Here is an 18,921-nt window from a genome sequence, read left to right on the forward strand (position 1 = left end):
GAAAAGAATGTTCCTTCAAAAAGTTTGAAGTTTCCTTCAAAAACCACACCAAAATCTGTAGCGCTGTGTTGGGACACTCTCAAAACTTCAGGCTTTTAGCATAAGCAGAAAGAAACCCAATGCCACTGTTAAGGAAGCAAACACAAACATGAAAAAATTTCTCACTGGTCAGAAACAAAAAGCTCCGTCAGCATCAGAGATGTTACGTGCAGGGCTCACGAGTTTCTGTAGGAAGATTTGAAAGAGGAAAGCAGCCCTGCCAGGGATGAAGAGGGTGCGTTGGCCTGGGACATCAGCTGTGACGGTAACAGTGCCGAGACTTCCCGCTCTGGGACGCGCACACGCGCGCAGCGTGCACGTGCGCACCCCTCGGCACCCAAGGGAGAAGGCACCAATCTGCTCCTGTTCCTGGGCATCTCCTCATCTTCTGCCGGGGACAAGGAGCGGCCTGGCGAGCGGGCGGGACTGGCAGAGCGTGCCCTGCGGTCCCAGGCGATGTTTTCGGCACGGGTGGCATCTGTCCAGGCGCTGCCAAGCAGAGGTGGGGCGGCCGGGGACACGCCGCTCCTCCAGCCCGCTCGCTCCTACGGGACGGTGCAGGGCCGGGCCCGTGGCTTTAGGAAAGGCAAACAGTTGTGAAGTGCCGGCAGTAAATGTCATTTCAGCAGTTTTAAAAGAGTGCAATTGTGTTATAAATATTTCAGATGGCTGACTTAGATTTTAATCCTGGGGCCGAAGTGAGTAACAGCTACGAAGAGAGGAGGAGGGAGGGAGGGAGGGAGAGGAAGTGAAGGAAGACCAAAATCAGGCCCCGATTTGCAAGGCCGTACGCACGTGTCTTGCTGTAAGCACACCTGTGGTCTCAGGTTCAAGTTCAAGTTGAATACTCAGGTGTGCTTCAGCCTAATTCTTGGGTGAGCTTTTTTTTCCCCCAGGGCTGGGACCCGCACAGCAGGTGGGAAAACCTTTCAAATTTCACATAAGCTCATTTTTAAATGAAAAATCAGGTGTTCCCTTTCTGCCCTTGCATTTCTGGAGTAGAAATATTGGAGTACGGAGAAGGATAATGAACACTCTGCCATGTTTGCATTCCTGTCTATCATGAAAATGTATTCTGTGCGAACTAATACACTTCGCACTGGGAAATATTTGTGGCTGTCAGTGCTGGAGTTTAAGAGCATCGCTAATTATTCCCCTGATTTAGAACTGGTATTTTTAAAAACTGTGGGATCAAGAGTCACCATCATAAAATTTAGTTTTGTGAGCTAGAAAGAGTGATTTTTATGTAGTGTAAATAAACTTATTTGTTGTGCTGTAAATAAATAACTGTGGTGAATAAATATTCACAGGTATATGCATGTGTACATGAAGGAAACTGATTATGCATCTGTCAGTAGACACACACAACACATATACTGAGTATAGAGGGGAAAGTAAACATTGAAGAGGTCACTAGACTGAAAAACACACGCGTTTCAAAAAGGTATTTCTTTCCTTAATTTTAATGGAGCAAGTGGTGCATGAAAATTAAGGAGGACCCTTTCCAAAGTACCACCTGGAAGTTAAACCACTTTGATAATCTTGAGCACAATACAGAAGAGGAATGCTAAGCCCAGTACCAGAAACCGTAGCTCTCCCTCAGCAGCTCTTTCCCCCTCCCCCTGTGCAAATTCTCTTGGATTAAAATGGCAGAGGGAGGAGGGGAACGGCTGGGGACAGTTTGTCTGATATGAGATAACCGCTGCTAGTCAAATTGCACTTTTAATGGCACGGGCCAATAAAAAAAAAAAACGTGCTACAGAAGTTAATTTGAATGAAAATAGAAGACACACCCCACAAGCTGCTTTCCACGATTATGTATTGTTTTCCCTTGCCCTGCTGTACAGTTCAAGTCGCAAATAAAAGCGTGCAATTTGTATAGTTCTGTTGCCCATTTTTGCCAGGAGGGGTCTGGACCCCCGGCCCCGTCCTCCCCACTGAGGGAATTGCCAAGCAATTCCCCCCCTGAAGCAGACAGGGGCTCACCGACAGGAGCCTGGTGCAATAAGGAAAGGAAAAGTGGTCTCACGTCCCCTTTTGTTTCCTTCCCTCGCCCCTCTCGCAAGCTCCTTCCCGGTTTTTGGGAGCGCTGCCATTGGAGGTTGATGGTAGGGCAGCCGGCACACTCCCGGGTTGGATTCGGGGAACGCGTGGGCTGCTGCCGCCGTCCCCGACTCCGAAAGCCTGCTCTCACGACGGCAGCCATGTGGGGAGGCTTTTGGTGGCACGGCAGGCCTTCGCAGGCCCGAGGGGCTCCTCCGTGGCCCGAGCCCCCAGCCATGCGCCGAGCTTGGCTGGGGAGCTGGGGGCCTCACTGGCAAGGCGCAAGCCACCAGAGTTTGGGGCATGGGGTCGGCTGCTGGCATTAGGCCCAAAAAGCGGATCTCGCCTGGGCAGAGGAGCCCCTCGAGGGGACGGGGGGGCTCAGGGGTTACCGGGGAGGACCCCGGGGCCACCACCCCGCCGCCCGGGGCCAGGGCTCCGGCGGCTCCTCGGGGCTGTGCGAGCCAGCCCGGCGGGCGGCTCTGCCTGCGGGGGCGAGCCGGCAGCGCCCTGCTGACTGGGCCTGACCCCGCTTTGGGCTGCAGCCCGGGGGCCCCGTCCGTGCGGTGCCTGTTTCCCAGCCGGCGCCTCTCATCCCCTCAGGGCTCCGCTCCCGGGAAGGGGGAACCTCCCCCGCCGCCGTCCCGTACCCTCAGCGCCACTCCCGGCCGCCCCCCCGCTCTCCTCGGGGCACCCCCGGCTCCCCCAGCCCCTCGCAGGACTCTTCCCCCCCTCGGAGCAGCCGCCCCTGCCGGCAGGGGCCGTCCGGAGCGGGTCCGGCGCAGAGCCCCGAGCCCCCCGCCCCCACCCGCCGCGGCCTCCCCCAACCACGGCCCCCGGGCAACGGGGGCTTTGTATCGAATCCATTCAAACCACGCCATAACCTTCCGCCGCGGGGGGGGAGGCAAAATAGTCCCTCGCCACTCCCCCCCTCCCGGGGCTGAGTTCCCAGCGGGGCGGCGGACCCCGCTGCCGCCCCCTCCCCGGGCCGGGCCGAGGAGAGCCGCTCCGGCGGGTGAGTGCGAACCCTCCTCTCCGCCCCGCTCCGGCGCAGCCCTCGGAGGAGAGGTATCGTTGGGCGGAGAGATCGCAGAACCCTCACACGTACGGCCCGGCGATACGCCTCCACCTAACCCAGCAAACGGAAGCTCCGGGCCGCCACGATGGACAGGAAACGTCGTCCAATGGGCAGGCGGGTTGGCCTCCCAAAATGTAGGTTTAGCCAATAGAAAGGAGCGGGAGCGGGGGGAGGAGGGGCTGGTGGCAGGCAGCAGCGCAGGTTGAACGGAGTCCCAGCGCAGGGCTGGGATGAGCCTCAAAGTTCGGGGCGATCGCGGTGGGGGATGTAGCAGTGCTGCCGCCGCCGCGCACCGGCCCGCCCCGGCTCCCGCCCGCCCTCGGCGCCTCCCCCAGCCCCCCCCCGCAGTTTTTAAACTCTGATCCCCCCTTCTTCTCCACACTCCCCCCCCCCCCCTCCACCTTCCTCCCCTAAATGCCAGCCATGATCGAGAAGGGCCCGGAGGTCTCGGGGAAACGGCGGGGCAGGAACCACAACGCCGCCGGCGCGAATAATAACAACAACGGCGGTAGCAAAAGTTTATCCGCCGCCCCCAACGGCAACAGCAGCGGCAACTCCTGGGAGGAGGGTAGTTCGGGGTCTTCCAGCGATGAGGAGCACGGTGAGAAGCAAGGGGGGGTGGCGGTGTGTGGTAACCGGGGCGGGGGGGGGTGTAGGGGCCGGGCGGGCCCACGCGGGTAACGCTTCTCCCTCTGCCTCCCTCAGCTGGCGGCGGTATGAGGGTCGGGCCGCAGTACCAGGCGGTGGTCCCCGATTTCGACCCCGGTAAGTCTTTATTGTTTTCTTTTAAAGGGGGCGACTTCCCCCCCCCCCCCCCCCCACATTGCTTTGGACCCCCTCGATGAGCGGAGCCCGGGGGGGGGGGTACCCCCGCCTCCCCGGGCTCCGCTCATCGAGGGGGTCCAAAAATAATCCCCTCTAATTCCAGTCCCAAACACCCAAAGCAAGAAAAAGGACACCCCCCCCCCCAACACACACGGTTGATAAAAGAAGTCTCGATGCTTTCCAGAGGGCGCTTTGCAGGCAGGGAGGAACAGGGAAGCTGGCAGGGCTAGAGGAGGCAGGAGATGGCAGTTGGGTGTTTTTTTTTTTTTCTTCTTTCTTTCTTCCTTTCTTTCTTTCTTCTTTTTTTTTTTTTTTTTTTTTTTTTTTACCTCCTCCTGGACTCGTGTGTCCGTGGGCTTGGTGCTAAGGGTGGAACTAGAAGGCATCAAGTTGTAAATATAATTTTTTTCGAAGGTATTTAGAAGCGACTTGGGTCTGTATTTTAATTTTCTCTCCTCCTAAGAAGCTGCTCGCCTCCCCCCTCCAAAAAAAAAGAAAAAATGTTTCACATTCCAGCTATTCTGCTGCGGTTCTTTGTAAGCTAATTTAAAGTGGTATGGAAGCAAATTTTGAGCAAACAAAGGAATTGGGGCTGTGCTGAAACGCAGGTGCTGGAAGCACGTTAGTACTGATGTATCTCCGTGTATAGAAAGACAGGCTGTTGACCTCCTTAGTTTGAAATCTAAGCAATTTTTTTTTTTTATATTGTTCCTTTGTAAGTGGAGGTTGAAGCTAGCGAAAACCCTCCTCCTGTCTGGAGATCCTAGCGTTTGGAGTTGTCCCTTTGCCCAGCCCAAACTTAATTGAATCCTCCGCACCTCTTGCCTTAAAACAAAAAGAATGGTGTGGAAAGCCACGGTGTCTCCTTATCAAATAATCCTGAGAGTTACTGTTGTGTGGATTCTGGGAAAAGGTTTCTCAGGGATTGTCCTCAGACTGTGCACTAATATGTTGGATGCTTTTTTTTGTTATTAAATATATATGGGTGTTCTTAACTGTTCAGGTCTCGGGGGGGGGAGGGGGTGAAGAGATTTTTTTTTTTCCCCTGAAGTTCAATACTACTTGTATTTATTTACGGAATAATTTTTCCCTACTCCTTCCCCCCTTCATTTTCTTGACAAAATAAGATACAAGGTCTTGGCACATGGGAACTCCATTTCTTGGTTGACCAGGAGGAGGAAGGGAGGAGGGGGGGGAGGAGGAGGAGGAGGAGAAAAAGTGGGGGGGGAGGGAGGGGGAGCTGTTAGTTAGGCAGCAGTTGACACTGTTTTTCAATCTGTAGGTCAAACGCAATGTTTCTGTAACACACAACGCGCATCATACTGGCTATTAGCCAGGTATCACAACAATACTTTGGCTTTTCAGTCACCCCTGTGAATTACACTCTTTTGTGCAATTCATTTCTCTAACATAATAGATGGAGGGGGCAAAAAATACTATGTGCCCCTTCCTCACTATTATGTGCTCAGTTATACATTGTTCTGGTTTTAACTTATAGACATACAGTGACCTATACAAAGGTTACAGCTTTCTGTGCTGTGTGGAGTGGAAGGGAGGGGGAAGTGTGTGATGTGGAGAAACAATTTTTTTCTGAGTAATATATGCCCTAACACAGCATCAGCAGGCACTCTTGTTTGAGTACACAGTGTAATATAGCAAGCTCTTAGTAGATTCACCTGAAATAAGTGCTCAGTCCTACGATGACCTGAATGGGCATTGGGTCCTCCTTTACTGGTCTCTCTCTATTTCCCCCCGCCGCCCCCCCCCCCAAAAGTTAAAAGTATACTTTCTAGTTAACAAGTTTGAGGTGAACTCTTGTCTGCTTGTGTATTGAAGAGTTGGTTTCCTGGCCTGTGGAATTACCCAGGAATAATTTTGCAATGCAACATTGTTCCCTGAATTTTGTGATCTCTTCTTGGTCCTAAAGGCTAAATAGCCACGTTGTGTTTATTTGTTATGCCTCTTTTGTTTCTGTGTTTAAGAAAGGAAACCCTAAATAAGCCTAACACATTGCACTAAGACCTTTTGACTGAAACTGTTAAATTGTCCCGTCTCACTGGTAATTTCAAAGTTAAATCAATGGAATAGTGTTATCAGAGCGCACAGATGCTGTGTCTATTTCTCACTAGAAATTTTAGGGGCTGGCTGACCAAAGGATCCTAAAGCTTGAAGGTTGCTTGGTGTCGTGTTGCGGAGGCTTTCACCTTCAGATTAGCTGGCTGGTAAAATGCCGAGGGCTCATGCTGCTCTAGCTGTGTCTGAGGGGAAAATGGCACAGGCTAGGCCTTGTGTGTATATTTTTTTTTTAACTTAATGTTCAACCATACCTCAGGTTTGGCTGAGGTATATCTGTAACTGCCGATTCTTACATCAGCATTCATACGTGGGTGTTCCTCTGTCCCCATGCATAGGGGCAGAGAAAGCATTGAATTTTGTTTCACTTCTCAGCGACATGCGAGCTGTAGCAAAGAGCAATAAACTCAGGAAAGCTTTTCTGAAATCCTTATCTGTGAGACTATGGGAGAAAAGAGAGGTAGAGCAAGGCAGTGGTGGGATGTTGGTCTGGGTTACATGAATTAAATAGCCAGAGAAGAGCAAACAAAGTACCAAGTGGTATGGCCTGAAAGTGACAGAGTGTCTCCTCAATGATTGCCTAGGTTTAGGGAGGGGAAGGGACCTCAGCACCTTTCAGTTAGTGTGGAGGAGGACAGAGCGTGCTTGTCTCTCCCCTTTTTGAGCAGAGTATGAGGCAAATGGTTAAGGGTTGTGCTTCTTCGTTTTTGCTTAATCTTTAGAACCAGAAAATAACAAGTTCTCATTCTGGATTAAAATATATTGGTGCAAGTTTGTAATTCTCCTTGTGGCTAAAACTTGCTGTGGTAGTGGCCAAGGGCCCGATGTGACTCTTTGACTGTAAAAATGCTCGTGGCTGGAATACTCGGTAGGAGGTGGTCCTTCCTCACAGCTTCTTTAGTAAATCTCTTCACGGTGGCAAGGCCTGTTCCATGTGTTGGCAGAGCCTATAGGTTCTTTGCCAAAATTGATGTTGCTATCTTTCTTACCTATCCCAATCTCCCCTTACTTTGGGAAAGTAAGTTCTCACTGCATTGATCCCACTTCTTTTATTCTCTCAAAAACTTACACCTCTATTATTACTGGTATAGTACTTACACCTCTGTTATTATGTGTATAATAAGAATAGTTGTACAGTAAAGGCAAGCCTTTTGCAGAGGCAATGCGTTTATTAAACAAGCAGATTCAACTAGGGAGAAGAACAGGCAAAACTTTTTGGGCTGAAAATCCCATGCCAGAGCTCACTAGAATCAGTAAAACTTGCACTTCAGCTGTGTTTCACTGTTTGGCCTTGATTTCACAGATATGATGTGAAAAATTGCAATTGTCTCTCCTATTTCTTTTCTTATTAGAGCTCAGAGTCAAATATTTGCCAGCCAAAAATTCTGTGTATTAAAGGCTGGTATCAGTAGGTCAGCATTTCTTGTGAGTTCTCAGTCTGAGACATTGAAGGTTTTGAAGAGGGAAAACTATTATGGTTCTTTTAATCCATACAAATGAAACCCACATGTCCTGTTAATGGAAAAACTCAGTGGAAGGAAACATTGCATATCCTAAAGCTAAATAAAAATCTTTCATATGGGGAAGCACTGATATTGTACTTGACTGTCTTACTTGTTACTTATTAATTTATGCTATTGGAACACTGAAAATAGTAGGAAGAAAACATTAGTGAGCACTTTAACACAGCCAGTGAATTTAAGTAAAGATTAAAGCTTCCATAATTTTGAGGAGTGTTAAATAACTCTCTGAAGAGAATAGTCTCTCCTGAATTTTGACATGTATTGAAAGCAGATGAGCTTTTCTTTCTCCTTCATAGCACTACAACTTTAGATTCCCTCATTCGTTGCAATGGCAGTAAAAATACAAGCCACATCTTGTATCTTGGGACATCAGTTGTGTTGGTCATCTTTGGAAAGCAGCTTCCGGGGCTCTTTCCAGTGGAAACAGATGAGCAAAAGCTGGTTTGACTCAATAGTGTCTTGTTGTAGAAATTCAAAGTTGGGATGTGTGTCAGCTGGGAGACTTCAGTCCCTTGTTTGCAATGCTGCTCTCTTCCCAGTTTGTTGCTGTTGTACTGTAACGGTTAAAGTAAAAATGGTGGAAGGAAATACTCTGTAGTGCTTTCACCTGTAGGTGCAGAAAAGCCTACTGGAAGGTGCTCTTTGCCAGAAAGTCACTAATCCTTGAGGAGCTCCTTCTCTGGTCCACACTGTTAGCTGTGCTCTGTGTGCTCCTGCACAAACACTTGATATTCCCCAGCCTTCTTTCATGGCCAAGACTATATTGTTTCAGTGTTACCAAAAAATGAAGAGGGGCAGGGAGAAACCAACCCTTTTCAATGTAGTCAGAGACTCTTGTCAGTGTAGTTGTGTCTAAGAAAGGTTAAAAAAAAAAATATAGTCTCTGCTGTCTCTGATGTGGAATGCCTGATAGGGAAGTGGTGGCATGGCCGTGTCCTAGGGGAGGGAGCTGGTGCATCCATCCATCCAACTCTGGCTGTTAAAATGTGCCCACCCTCTGCCTATTGAGGATCAAAGGTGGAAGTATAATAATGGGACAGCCCCTGGGTGGCTGATTCCCCTAGAACAGCTGTATTTCTCTGGTGGTTGTAAAGGCCAGATTTCATTAGGTTGTGTCTTCAGCTCCAGGGGTGCTTGGCAGAAGCAGCTGTTGGCCTACACAATAGGGGCTGTAACCCTTTAACAAGAGGTTGATAAAAGCCCCCTTATGACTTGCACTTGGCAGGTCCAACTCCCAGCCAGCTTGTTCTGTTTCTTTGTTTGCAAATAGTCCTGCTCCTAACAGTCCTAATAGTTTGCAAATAGTCTGAGTACCCAATGACTGTAAGAGAAAATGGTGTTTAGATGAATGGACACATCAGAAAGGGAGCGGGGGGGGGGGGGCGGGGGGGGGGAAGTGTAGTGTGCTCTTCAGGTGAGACTTGGGGATCTCCATCTAAGCAAGTGGAAAAGTCAAAACCAAGCTGCTGAAACTGGAAATACTAGTATCCTGGAAAGCTATCTCATCTCCTCAAATGACTTTGCCTTAAACGCAACAGGCAGGAACTCCCTTAGTGCAACAGTCCCTTTGGAAAAGAAGGGAGAGTTATGAGGATGTTTGATCTAATCAGAAATACCAAACCATAATATACTAATGCCCAATGTGTTTAGGCTGACAGAGGCTGCCTCGTATCTTGATAAACCAGGCGTGCCTCAGTCCCTTCACTGTTGTCTGAGGAGACGTGCATCGTCCCCAACAAGAGTGTGTTTTCCTAATGAGGTGGTGGAAGATTTAGGTACCATGGGTTTTCTCTTAAACTTTCTGGTGGGAGGAGCTTTTCCCCCTAGTTGTAGTCTGCTCAGCCCCTTACTCCCTCCTGGGCTGTATTTGTCTTGCCCTCCTTCTTCCACAAGTCGCAGCCTCTCTATATGCTGTACTGCAGAGCAGATGAGAAGTTCCTCAACAGGTGCTCCACCAAAAGCTGTTGCCAAAACCTTGGTGTTTTTGCCGTGTCAACCCTATAGGCATTTAGGTAGAAGTGAAGGGGGTTCTCAAGGTCAGGCTGGTCCCCAGCAGCCCTGGGGAAGGGGGAGATGACTCCTACCACCTCCTTACTGTGCTGGCAACTCTGCTGGTGAGTCTCAGTCCCGTCTTGTTCTATCACCAGTACGTACTGCTGGTCCAGTCACCGCAGCAGGAGAGGGCGCAGCCCCACTACACCTACGTCAGGAGAATGAAGCTGACTTGTAGCTGCTGACACTTCAGCTTATCCTCTGTTTTTTAAATCCATCTTGGAGAAAAAGGAGGAGAGTAGTGCTCAGGTTGGAGACTTTATTATCCATATCTCTGGCACCTCAGCAGGAATGCAGCTGTTGATTTGGTGCCATACCTTTCTTACCTCTGGGCTGCTCACCCAACGGAGACCATTTTTAAGCCTGTGTGGCTCAGTAGTTATCTTTCACCCAGTCTGTTCACTCGTCCTGTGAAGGGGTGCAGAGCCTGCTGGTGGTGAGCAGAGCTCCCGCTCCACCTTATTCCAAGGCATGTCTTTGGAGCTTTCTTGTTATTCAAATAGTACTGAGAACATCCTTCTCAAACCTGAATGCTGTAGTAAACAAACAAGTCTTGGTGCAGCCAAAGCCTGTGGCTTCCTTCCCTGCCTGGCACATGCCGTGTTTGTATGTGGAGGTAATAGCTGTCTCATGTACTGACAAATGTATTAATGGCTGGACTGGAATTAATACTAGGTAGAGTGAATGCTTTGTTCTTCGTAGCTGGTTCCTGCTGCTTAATGAGTTGCTCTTAAAACTCTTGTTTTCAACCCTAGTTAGGTCTGTGACTTGGCCAAGTGAAGGCTTAGAGCTCCCTGTGATTAGTCATTATAATTAGCTCGGAAATCTTTGCCTCTGTGATCAAGGTGCACTGTATAATGCGGCTTATAGTGGGCTCTAGTCCTGTCACATAGATTCAGAGTAGCACAAATGACAATGCTTTGTTGGACATATGTAGGTATTTTTTTAACTGTGTTGTAACTTTAATATACATTTTTTTAATATGCGCCAGGCAGGTAAATCTGAAGTAACTGGCTCCTCAGAAACTTGTGGTTGATGCTAGTCCCCACTTCCCTCAGGTATAACAATTTCTGGTCATGGCCAAGGCTTGCCTTACACATTCCAAGTGTAAGGTAAGATTGAGACATGGTGACTAGTGGCTGATTGCATCTAGAGACCAAATTAAAAAGAAAACTTTGGGGTAGTTAAGAAAGAGCGTGCTCCCTTCCTAGGAAGTCTGTACCTCTTTCTGCCCTGGGTGACCTTGTCTTTTGAGGCTTTGACTTGATGGTATAACAAGATGAGCAATCCCACATTCTGAAGTGTTGAAACTTGAAAGAACAGTTTGAAATTCAGTTGCTGAAAATACAAAGTTGATTTGTAAACTAAACTTGGTCTTAAAAAATGCTTTTGTAAGGAATGTTAGATTAGATGTCTCTTTCTTTAAACTTTACAAGCTTTTACTTTGTAGTTCCATATGAAAGTTTTGACTTCTCTGTGCTTTTCGAAAGTGCAAGAGGATGTGCTCAGCCTTAGTGAAGGCAGTGAAAGTTTCTCCAGCATATTCTAGAATTGGGCTGCTTTTGTGCTTCTCTTGCTGTTTGTTTTGAAATGCAACAAATTGTGATGTGACTGCCTTTAAGTATTGTAAGTCAAACTCAAGAAATTTGCTTCACTTCTCATATATAAGGTTTTGAGACTAAACAAGTGAATTTAATCTACCTTTCCAAGTATCTTCAAAAATTCAGCTCTTTGCAGCAGCTTGTTCTTTGAACTTCATAAAGGAAGTATTGGTAAATGTTGCCTCTCTGGGGGGAGGAGGCTGCAGCAGTGTGATACAATTGCAGAAATCCCCTCTTGGGAGGAAATTCTAGTCTATGCTTCTCCCTTCAGCCCTGTCCTTCTATCGTGCAGGTACCTTTAGGGGACCTCAGCAAGGTCTTGTATGTACTCCATGTGCGTATAACTAGGTATATCTCTAGAAAAATATTCCCCTGCCCCATTAGGGGCGGGAGGATAAGGTGGTGAGTTTTTGTCCCTAAAGTTATTTCATCTTCCTTGCGACCTCCCTTCTCTCTGTGCTCTTCACCTGGATGGCTTTCACAAATAATAATCTCGGAGAGCTCACGGCTTGTTTCTGTAGTGTAGTTGTCTAATTAGAGGAGTCTAATCACGTGGCTGTCTATCGCAGCTTTTCAGTTCTGCTGTTAGTAGGTATCTGTGATAACTTGTCATGATAGCATGTGCGTGTACTTTTAGATGAATAGATGTTTTATCAGGTTGGGGTTTAGTTCATATAGAGACTTTGATTTGAAATTTGGGTATTGAAAATAATTATTAGTGTACGTGACCTTGAGTTGATGTCCTTCTAGACTTTATAACCATAGTATGAAAGCACATTGTAACAAATGTGTCATCATAGTTGCGGCTTCTGGGTTCAGAAATCCCTAAGGAATATGTATAAACAAGGCTTGTGTGCAGGGGCACGATGCCTGCCCTCCCCGCTTAACTGTTCCCTGGTGAGAGTCCCTGGAGAGGGCACAGAGAGATTCTGGTTCCACAGGGGGACTGGGGATGGATAAAGGCGAAGAAAAACCTCTCTGGAGTAGGAAGCGGCCTCCCCTCTTGAGGAACTGAAGCAGCAGGACTGGGAAAGTCTGGTTTACATAACAGCATTGCTTTTGAAGCAACTCTTTACTTGCAGCTTGCATTGAAATGTGGAGTTTTTCTCTTCCCTCTGACTTCCCACCTCTGCTCTCATCAATAACCTCGGTTTGAGTCTTGGCTACGTGTGAATGGGGATGGGGGAGGATTTTTCACCTACTCCCCACTTTGAGAGGTAGCTGCCTCACGTAACTGGCTCTGTTGGCTGGAGTTGTATATAGTTCTGCGTTTAGGTTGCTAACAGCTGTGGGAGAAGCTAAAAGTGCTGCATCTGTAATCCAAGCTTTTTTTGTGTTAAACAGTGCAAATGATCTGTGGATACCAGTGTGCACGTCTGTTCCCCTGGCTGACATCTCTCCATCCCTTGGAGGGGGCTGCTCTGGGGAGGGTGAAGGGCTGTAAAGGCAGGCAGGCATACCAGGTGTAGCGTTTGTACTTTCTCGGTATTGTTTTCTGTCTGGGAATCTTAAAGATGTCCCTCCTGGGACCCTTGTGCTGATTTGTGCAGCTGCCACCGCACTGTTCGTGACAGTAGCCATGGGAACACAAGTAGGATGATACAAGTTTAAAACTCCAACTTGTTGCTAGGCAGACCCAGCTCAATGTGTGGATTAAGTAGTCTTAACAACAACAAAAAAACCCCCCTTATTCTGATATCCTACCTCTTTCCTGGAGGAAGACAGCTTGGCTTGCCCCAAATTCTGGGTCTTTGTCTTCAGGCTGGTAGAATGAAACCAGCCCCCAAAGGGTCCCCTGACACCAGCCAACCTTGGGGGAAACCCGTCTTGTACATCTGAGTAATGAGTACGTGGTGGTTGGGGGAGTGGGAGTTTCAGCAGGTAGGTTTTGACACAACCTTTTCTTAAAAATAAAGTGCTGCGAAGTATTGTGCCATCCAGTGCAAAACCATTGTGCTGCTCATATATTCTAAAAGTTGTAGCCTGCATTAAAATAGATACTGCTAAAAGTGACATACAGTCTAAACAAAGGTCACTGGCTTAAAATATCACAAGATCACTTCTAAACTCTGGCTGTAAAAACTTAAAATTATGACTAAGGCAAGGTAAACACCTTGAAAACTGGCAGTGCTTTTGCACACTGTTAGCGTAGATGCTGGTATGGGCCGGACGAGCTGGCGTAGAGCTTTTAACTTGGCCCGTCTCTTGTTGGTAAGTTGCTTTGTCCCAAGCTCGTGTTTTGGCACTTCTTGTTCAAGAAATAAGGGCAGCCCGTTACCTCATGTTATTTTTGTCGTCGATGCCTGATGAAGGATGTATGGCAAATTACAGGGACCTGAAGGGCACCAGAGACCCAAACTCTGAGGGAGAGATGGGCCTCCTGTGCTTCTTGAGGGCTGAGCTCCTTTGTCTCTGTAGCTGTTGGCTTCCTCTATCACAGCAGTAGTTGGTTATGCTCTGGCCCCACTGGTTTAAATGGATTTTTTTATTTTATAAACATTTGCTGTGCAGTAACTGTCATTCCTGTTGGAATAAGGCCATTTATAGAGATGCTCCCAATTACCACCTGCTCTTCTTTCTTAGCAAAGTACACTCTTACCTAATTTAACCTCCCACAGCAACTGCTTTGAAGTCGTTTTTCTCTCTGCACCTTGGCTCGCTGCTATCCCTTTCCCCTCTGACCACCCTAACAAACTGCAGTTGTCCTTGCTTGTCCTTCCAGAAATTACCTACTTCTGGGGGGAAAAAGTGCTTGCTTGGTTTACCCCAAATGTTTTCGTACTCAGCTCTTAAAAGAAAACATTTCTTTCCTTTAATATGCCTCAGCCCCCTTTTTTTTGTTTCCTAAGTTGCTATTTGTGGTTCTCCCACTTTCATTATAATTTGTGTATAGCTTCTAGATCCTATCTGTCCACCCTCTTACTAACTCGCCCTGCTTGGATTTCTGTGCTCTTCTCTATGCTCCTGAGCCCCCTTTCACCATGCTTTGTCCCTCCAGGAGAGACAGCTTCTCTGTGCCTGAGCTACATTGTAGTTGTTCTCCCAAGTTCCCCCTCAGGCTGGAAGAAAGTGGTCATGATTTTTACTTTGTTATAATTTTGCTCTAAAAGAGGGGAAAATGTAGCACAACTCTGCCCCTTAACCTGTTTTAAAACTTGCTTGCCTCTCTGGATATGGTGTCTGCCTGCTTTTCAGGCATTTAAATAGCAGTGATATTTTTGCCTTTTCAGGCTCCTTTTTCAAGGCTTTTTTGCATCAGTGAAGAATTTGTGCCTCAGCTTCTCCTGTGGAAGCCTCAAGGCGCTGCTTGCTCTTGGTGGAGCAAATGCTTCCCCCCACTTTAGCCTGGTGGAGCATCCGTCTCTTTGGCCCATAGTGTCACTCTTCTCCTGAACTGTTGCTGCTGTGAGCAAACAGATATGTGAGAAAGCTGATAGCTCCTGCAGCCAGGGCTGCCCTGGGGACGGGCTGAGCGCTTGGTTGAAGCCTCCAGCTGGCCCCTGCCTTTTGGGCACTGAGGTTGAGTTGCCACGAGTAGCTCTGAAGCCTATCCTATGAGTTTGGAGAGGCGGGAGGGGAGGTCTCCTCTCCCATTTTGTAAATAAAGCAAACCTTGGGGTTGCTGGCTGACTCAAATCTGCAAGCAGTAAGCTGTGATGCAGTGAGGATGGGCAAGTGCTCTGAAGAGCTTTTCCTCCTCTCTTTTTGCCGTAGACTCAGCCTTGGGCTCGTCATTGGGTGTGCTGAGTTGGGTGGTGCTGTGGGGAGCTAGGAGGGTACAGCTGGATCTCATCTGAAGTTCTCATCGCCTCTCTTCTCCTGTTAGGCTTTGTACAAGTATTGAATAACTTGGGTGAGAGGCTTGCTGGTGGGAACTTGGTGGCAGAGGGAAGATTTTTGAGCTGTCCTCTGGCTTTCAGCCCAAGATTTGAGTTGCTTGGCAAATTGTTTCCTCCTGTGCGTACTGGCTCCAAGAAGTGGGTTTGCTCTCTGGGAAACTGCTGCATTGTGTGCTCTAGCTCCTTATGTATTTTGGGTAGGTTTTTAGTCCTCTTGATTTGGTTCTGGAGATGGTTCCTCCCCAGATCTGCTTGGGAGTGTGAGTGCATGGGATCAATTTCCTTTGTTTCTCTTCTTGGACAATTTCAGGTGAAACAGCAAGCTGTCCTCCATGCGCAGGTCTGATGCTGTCCTTGTGGTGCAAACAGTGCAGGCACAAATCCAGCCATCACGCCAACAGTCTGAAAATTGGCAAGGGTCTAGGGGTATATTTGTGGATTTGGGTGAAAAATGATTTTTTTCTATTGGAGCAGAAGCAAAGGTGGTGGAGCCGGGAGGTGTTGCAGTTTGCTCTGGTGCAGCTAGTGACTGAGGAGCATCCATGTGCTGGTCCAGGAGCAGAGATGGGTAGCACTCGTTTTGCCTAACAATCCAAGACTGGCTGCTACTGGTTTGAAAGGATGGATGTATATGGAGAGGACCTGTCTAAATGTTTAAGCTGTTGAAAGTGTGTGTGAAAGTAGTTACATTAGGCAAATTGATGTCTTTTATTGTACCCATCTTGCTGAAGTTATTTTGCAGGATGAGGGAGAAATAAAGACAGAGCTTCTTAAACCTTATTCTTAAGAATATTTTTAGAGGTCATAAAAATAAATAAATGAGGTGTCGGGGGAATTAGGCTTGGAAGCAGTCCTTATGGCTCTGAAACTTGCTGGGAAGGGGACAGTTTTCATGTCCTCTTACCTAAGCCCTTGCGAAGAGGCTCTGGGAGCAAACACTGCTCTCCTCTTGAAACCAAGTGTCTCCAGCTCAGTCCAGTGGAATGCTGCGCTGTCTGGTTATCGCTCGCTCCGCAGCCCAGAGCCCAGTTGCCCAGAGCAATCCCTCCTGAGCAGCAGTGTGTCCTTTTGTTTCAGCTCAAGAGAAGGAAACTACTGGGTGCAGTAGCGTTGCCTGCAAAATGATTTCAGTGTCTGCTGGGGGAGTGGGTAGGAGGAGATGCAATAGGGTCTCTGAAGGAGATGGGTAGGAGAAACGTTTCCAGTGACTATATAGTGCCTATGTAAATAAAGGCAGTGGATTTAATTCATGCTGCCAGAGCTGGGACAAAGCTTGGAGCAGGTGCACACCCAGAGCTTGCTTCAGTTGGATAGATGCCTGCTGAAATGTTTATCAAACATGAGAATAAAAGGAAAAGGGTTGTATTTAACCTTTTTTTTGATGATGCATTTTAAAAATAACTTACATTGCTAAAGTGAGCAGCAGTTACAACCAGGGTTTGAAAAATTGACTTGGTGCTTGCAAGCCACAGTGGGAAACACCTGTGCCGCAATACGCCCTGCAGCAGGAAGGGATAAAATGGTTGGGTGCTGGTCGCTTACTGTGGTGTTTGTTGGCTGTTGCAGCAGGGTTCTCCTTGTGTGCTAGGGTTGCCTTCGCACTCTTATTGCTACTCAGTTCTTGCTCTTTCATCAGTAGACATAATTTGGCTTGATATCTGTATTTCACTGCTGTTCGAGTGATTCTGAGCCGCTGGAGTAGGAAAGAATGAATCTAGTTAGTCTTAGCTCAGTTTTACCCCCGTAAAACTATGGCATGCAGTTGAGGTACTGAAGCTGTCTTCAGACTAAGGAAGACACTACTGCACTAATGTGCTAATTTTATACTCTCACTTGGCAGGTTGCCTTTGTAATCAAAGGGCTGGAAATTTTTCAGTTTGAACAAAATGTTCTAAGTAGCTGTTCTCTAGGTGGAAATGGATTTGATATGGGATACTGCCTTCAAAAGAAATCCATCTTTCCATATCTTTCTGGGCATAATCATTCCAACTAAAATTCTCTTTCCTGACTAAGTGAAGCTATAGTCAAGACCTGGTTAAGGCTTACCTGTGAAGTTTCCTTGGCAGTGGTGTATCTCGTCAATCTCTATGCATCTGATGGGAATGAAGAGGGGGAATGTTTTCAGAAAGTACCTGGAAGTTTTAGGAATGACAGTTGGAATGAATTTCAACAGAACCATTCAATTATGTGTCATTTTCTCTCTGTTTGGTTAATAAATTGTACAGGCTTGGTAGAGAGCAGAGTCAAAATACAAAAGCTTGTTTTAGGCAAGTTTGGAAGAGAATGTCCTGGTGAGTTGTACAGTACCTGGCACATGGGGATTATGCAGCAGTGAGTAAGTATCTGCTTATCATCAATAGTGTAAAAGTAATTAGAAACATCTTTTGATGCCCTTGGGGTTTTTGCCCTTTGTTTTAGGGAATCAGTGAGCACTGACTAGAGAATATACATATCCCGACTTTACTTTTTCCAAGGAAAATGTCCATGGGAGCAGAACAATCACAGAACAATCATATTTTTAAAGTGGTTTGAAATGAAATGTTAACTCAAAGGCCATGTTATGTTACTAGAAAGCTTAAAACAAATGGCAGAATTGCTTCCAGGCTGTATGAAACTTGTGTCTTTCTGTTGCCTTTGATTTTTTTTTTTTAAAGTAGCTTCCAGTGTTCTTGAAGCTATATAGAATTTTAAATACATTATTTTTTTAATGAGCCTAAAATTTCAACTTGTTTAATACTATAATGAGAGCTGGCTGCTAAACTTTCTTGCTTTGAGATGAAACAAAACTCTGTGTGCCATATGTTAAAAGGACAAGCCAACTTGACAACAAGAATGTGTTTTATCTTCTGCATTTTGGCAAGACTGTAGTCTTGGGGGGCAACTGTAAGGAGAGAGAAACCAGTGAAGATGCAAGAATGATGCGAGAAGGACTTGTGAGGTCAGCAGAGCTGGAAGCTAACTGTCTTAGGTGGGAGAGGGGGGAATAGGAAGAGAACTAACCAAAAAGGGCTGAAAAGTGGCAGCGGGGAAAATCTTAATTAAAAAAAAATAATCTCTTGCTGTTAGCCAAATATCTTTATAAGAGGACACTATTCTTTCTGTTGTTTTATCATTTGATAGATTAAACATATAGTTGCCAGTTCAGGTGAGTGCAAATCTACCCTTCCTGTACTTTGGAGAATGTGGTCTTGAATTAAAATCCTGAGATCAGGAGACAACCAGGCTGGTGGGGTGGTGGTGGAAGGGAAGCTACATTCATGACAGTATCTTACTAGCCAAAGGCTGCTGTATCTGAAGGCCTGACATATCCACATTGAGCTGAGCTACTGCTTCTGCCTACAGCAGCTGTTCTTGGCTGTGTTAGGGGCTTGTGTACATGGCTGGGTACTGCTCTGGCAACCTGGGCAAATATGCAGCTTTGCCTTGTGATGGGAGAGCCAGAGCAGGCCCGTCCTTCGTTTCTGTCCTCCCAGGGAAGGGGAGCTGTGGCCTTCTCTGTTCATGTGCCCTCTGCCAGCCCCGCAGCAGCTCAGGCCGTTCAGCTGAAACTCTTCTTCACTGTGACTTTTGTTCTACCTTACCTAAAACCAGTTTGCTCAGAAGTTGAGGACTTACATAGCGGGGATGCAAGTTGTGTTTAGCAGCTGAGGTTGTTGCTCTGTCACTTGTGATTTCCTGTGACCATCAGCAAAGTGTGATGTCCCCACAGCATACTGTTTACTTGGCCCTGCTGTGCTGGGCTTGGTGAAACTTGGTCACCATGGAGCTAGTGACTTGTTTGCCATAACCTGTGATAAAGGTGTAGGGGGGGATTGCAAGGGAGCGTGCGTTTCAGCCATCCTGTCAGT

General features: G+C 47.3%; 1 protein-coding gene across 2 annotated transcripts in view; it reads left to right on the forward strand.

Annotated features, from left to right (window-relative positions):
- The first annotated feature begins 3,354 nt into the window (after positions 1–3,354).
- RCOR1 (REST corepressor 1) overlaps positions 3,355–18,921 on the forward strand; it is an 87,519-nt gene continuing 71,952 nt past the window's right edge. For both annotated transcript variants that reach the window (XM_087747753.1, XM_087747754.1), the window contains exons 1-2: positions 3,355–3,761; positions 3,866–3,925. In XM_087747753.1, coding sequence (XP_087603879.1) covers positions 3,575–3,761; positions 3,866–3,925 — 247 coding nt within the window. In that variant the 5' untranslated portion in view covers positions 3,355–3,574. The remainder of the gene's footprint in view (positions 3,762–3,865; positions 3,926–18,921) is intronic.

The sequence above is a fragment of the Nipponia nippon genome, unplaced genomic scaffold, assembly GCF_047370975.1.
Source record: "Nipponia nippon isolate SJK-2023a ecotype South Korea unplaced genomic scaffold, ASM4737097v1 scaffold_11, whole genome shotgun sequence".
In the NCBI taxonomy this organism is placed as follows: domain Eukaryota; kingdom Metazoa; phylum Chordata; class Aves; order Pelecaniformes; family Threskiornithidae; genus Nipponia; species Nipponia nippon.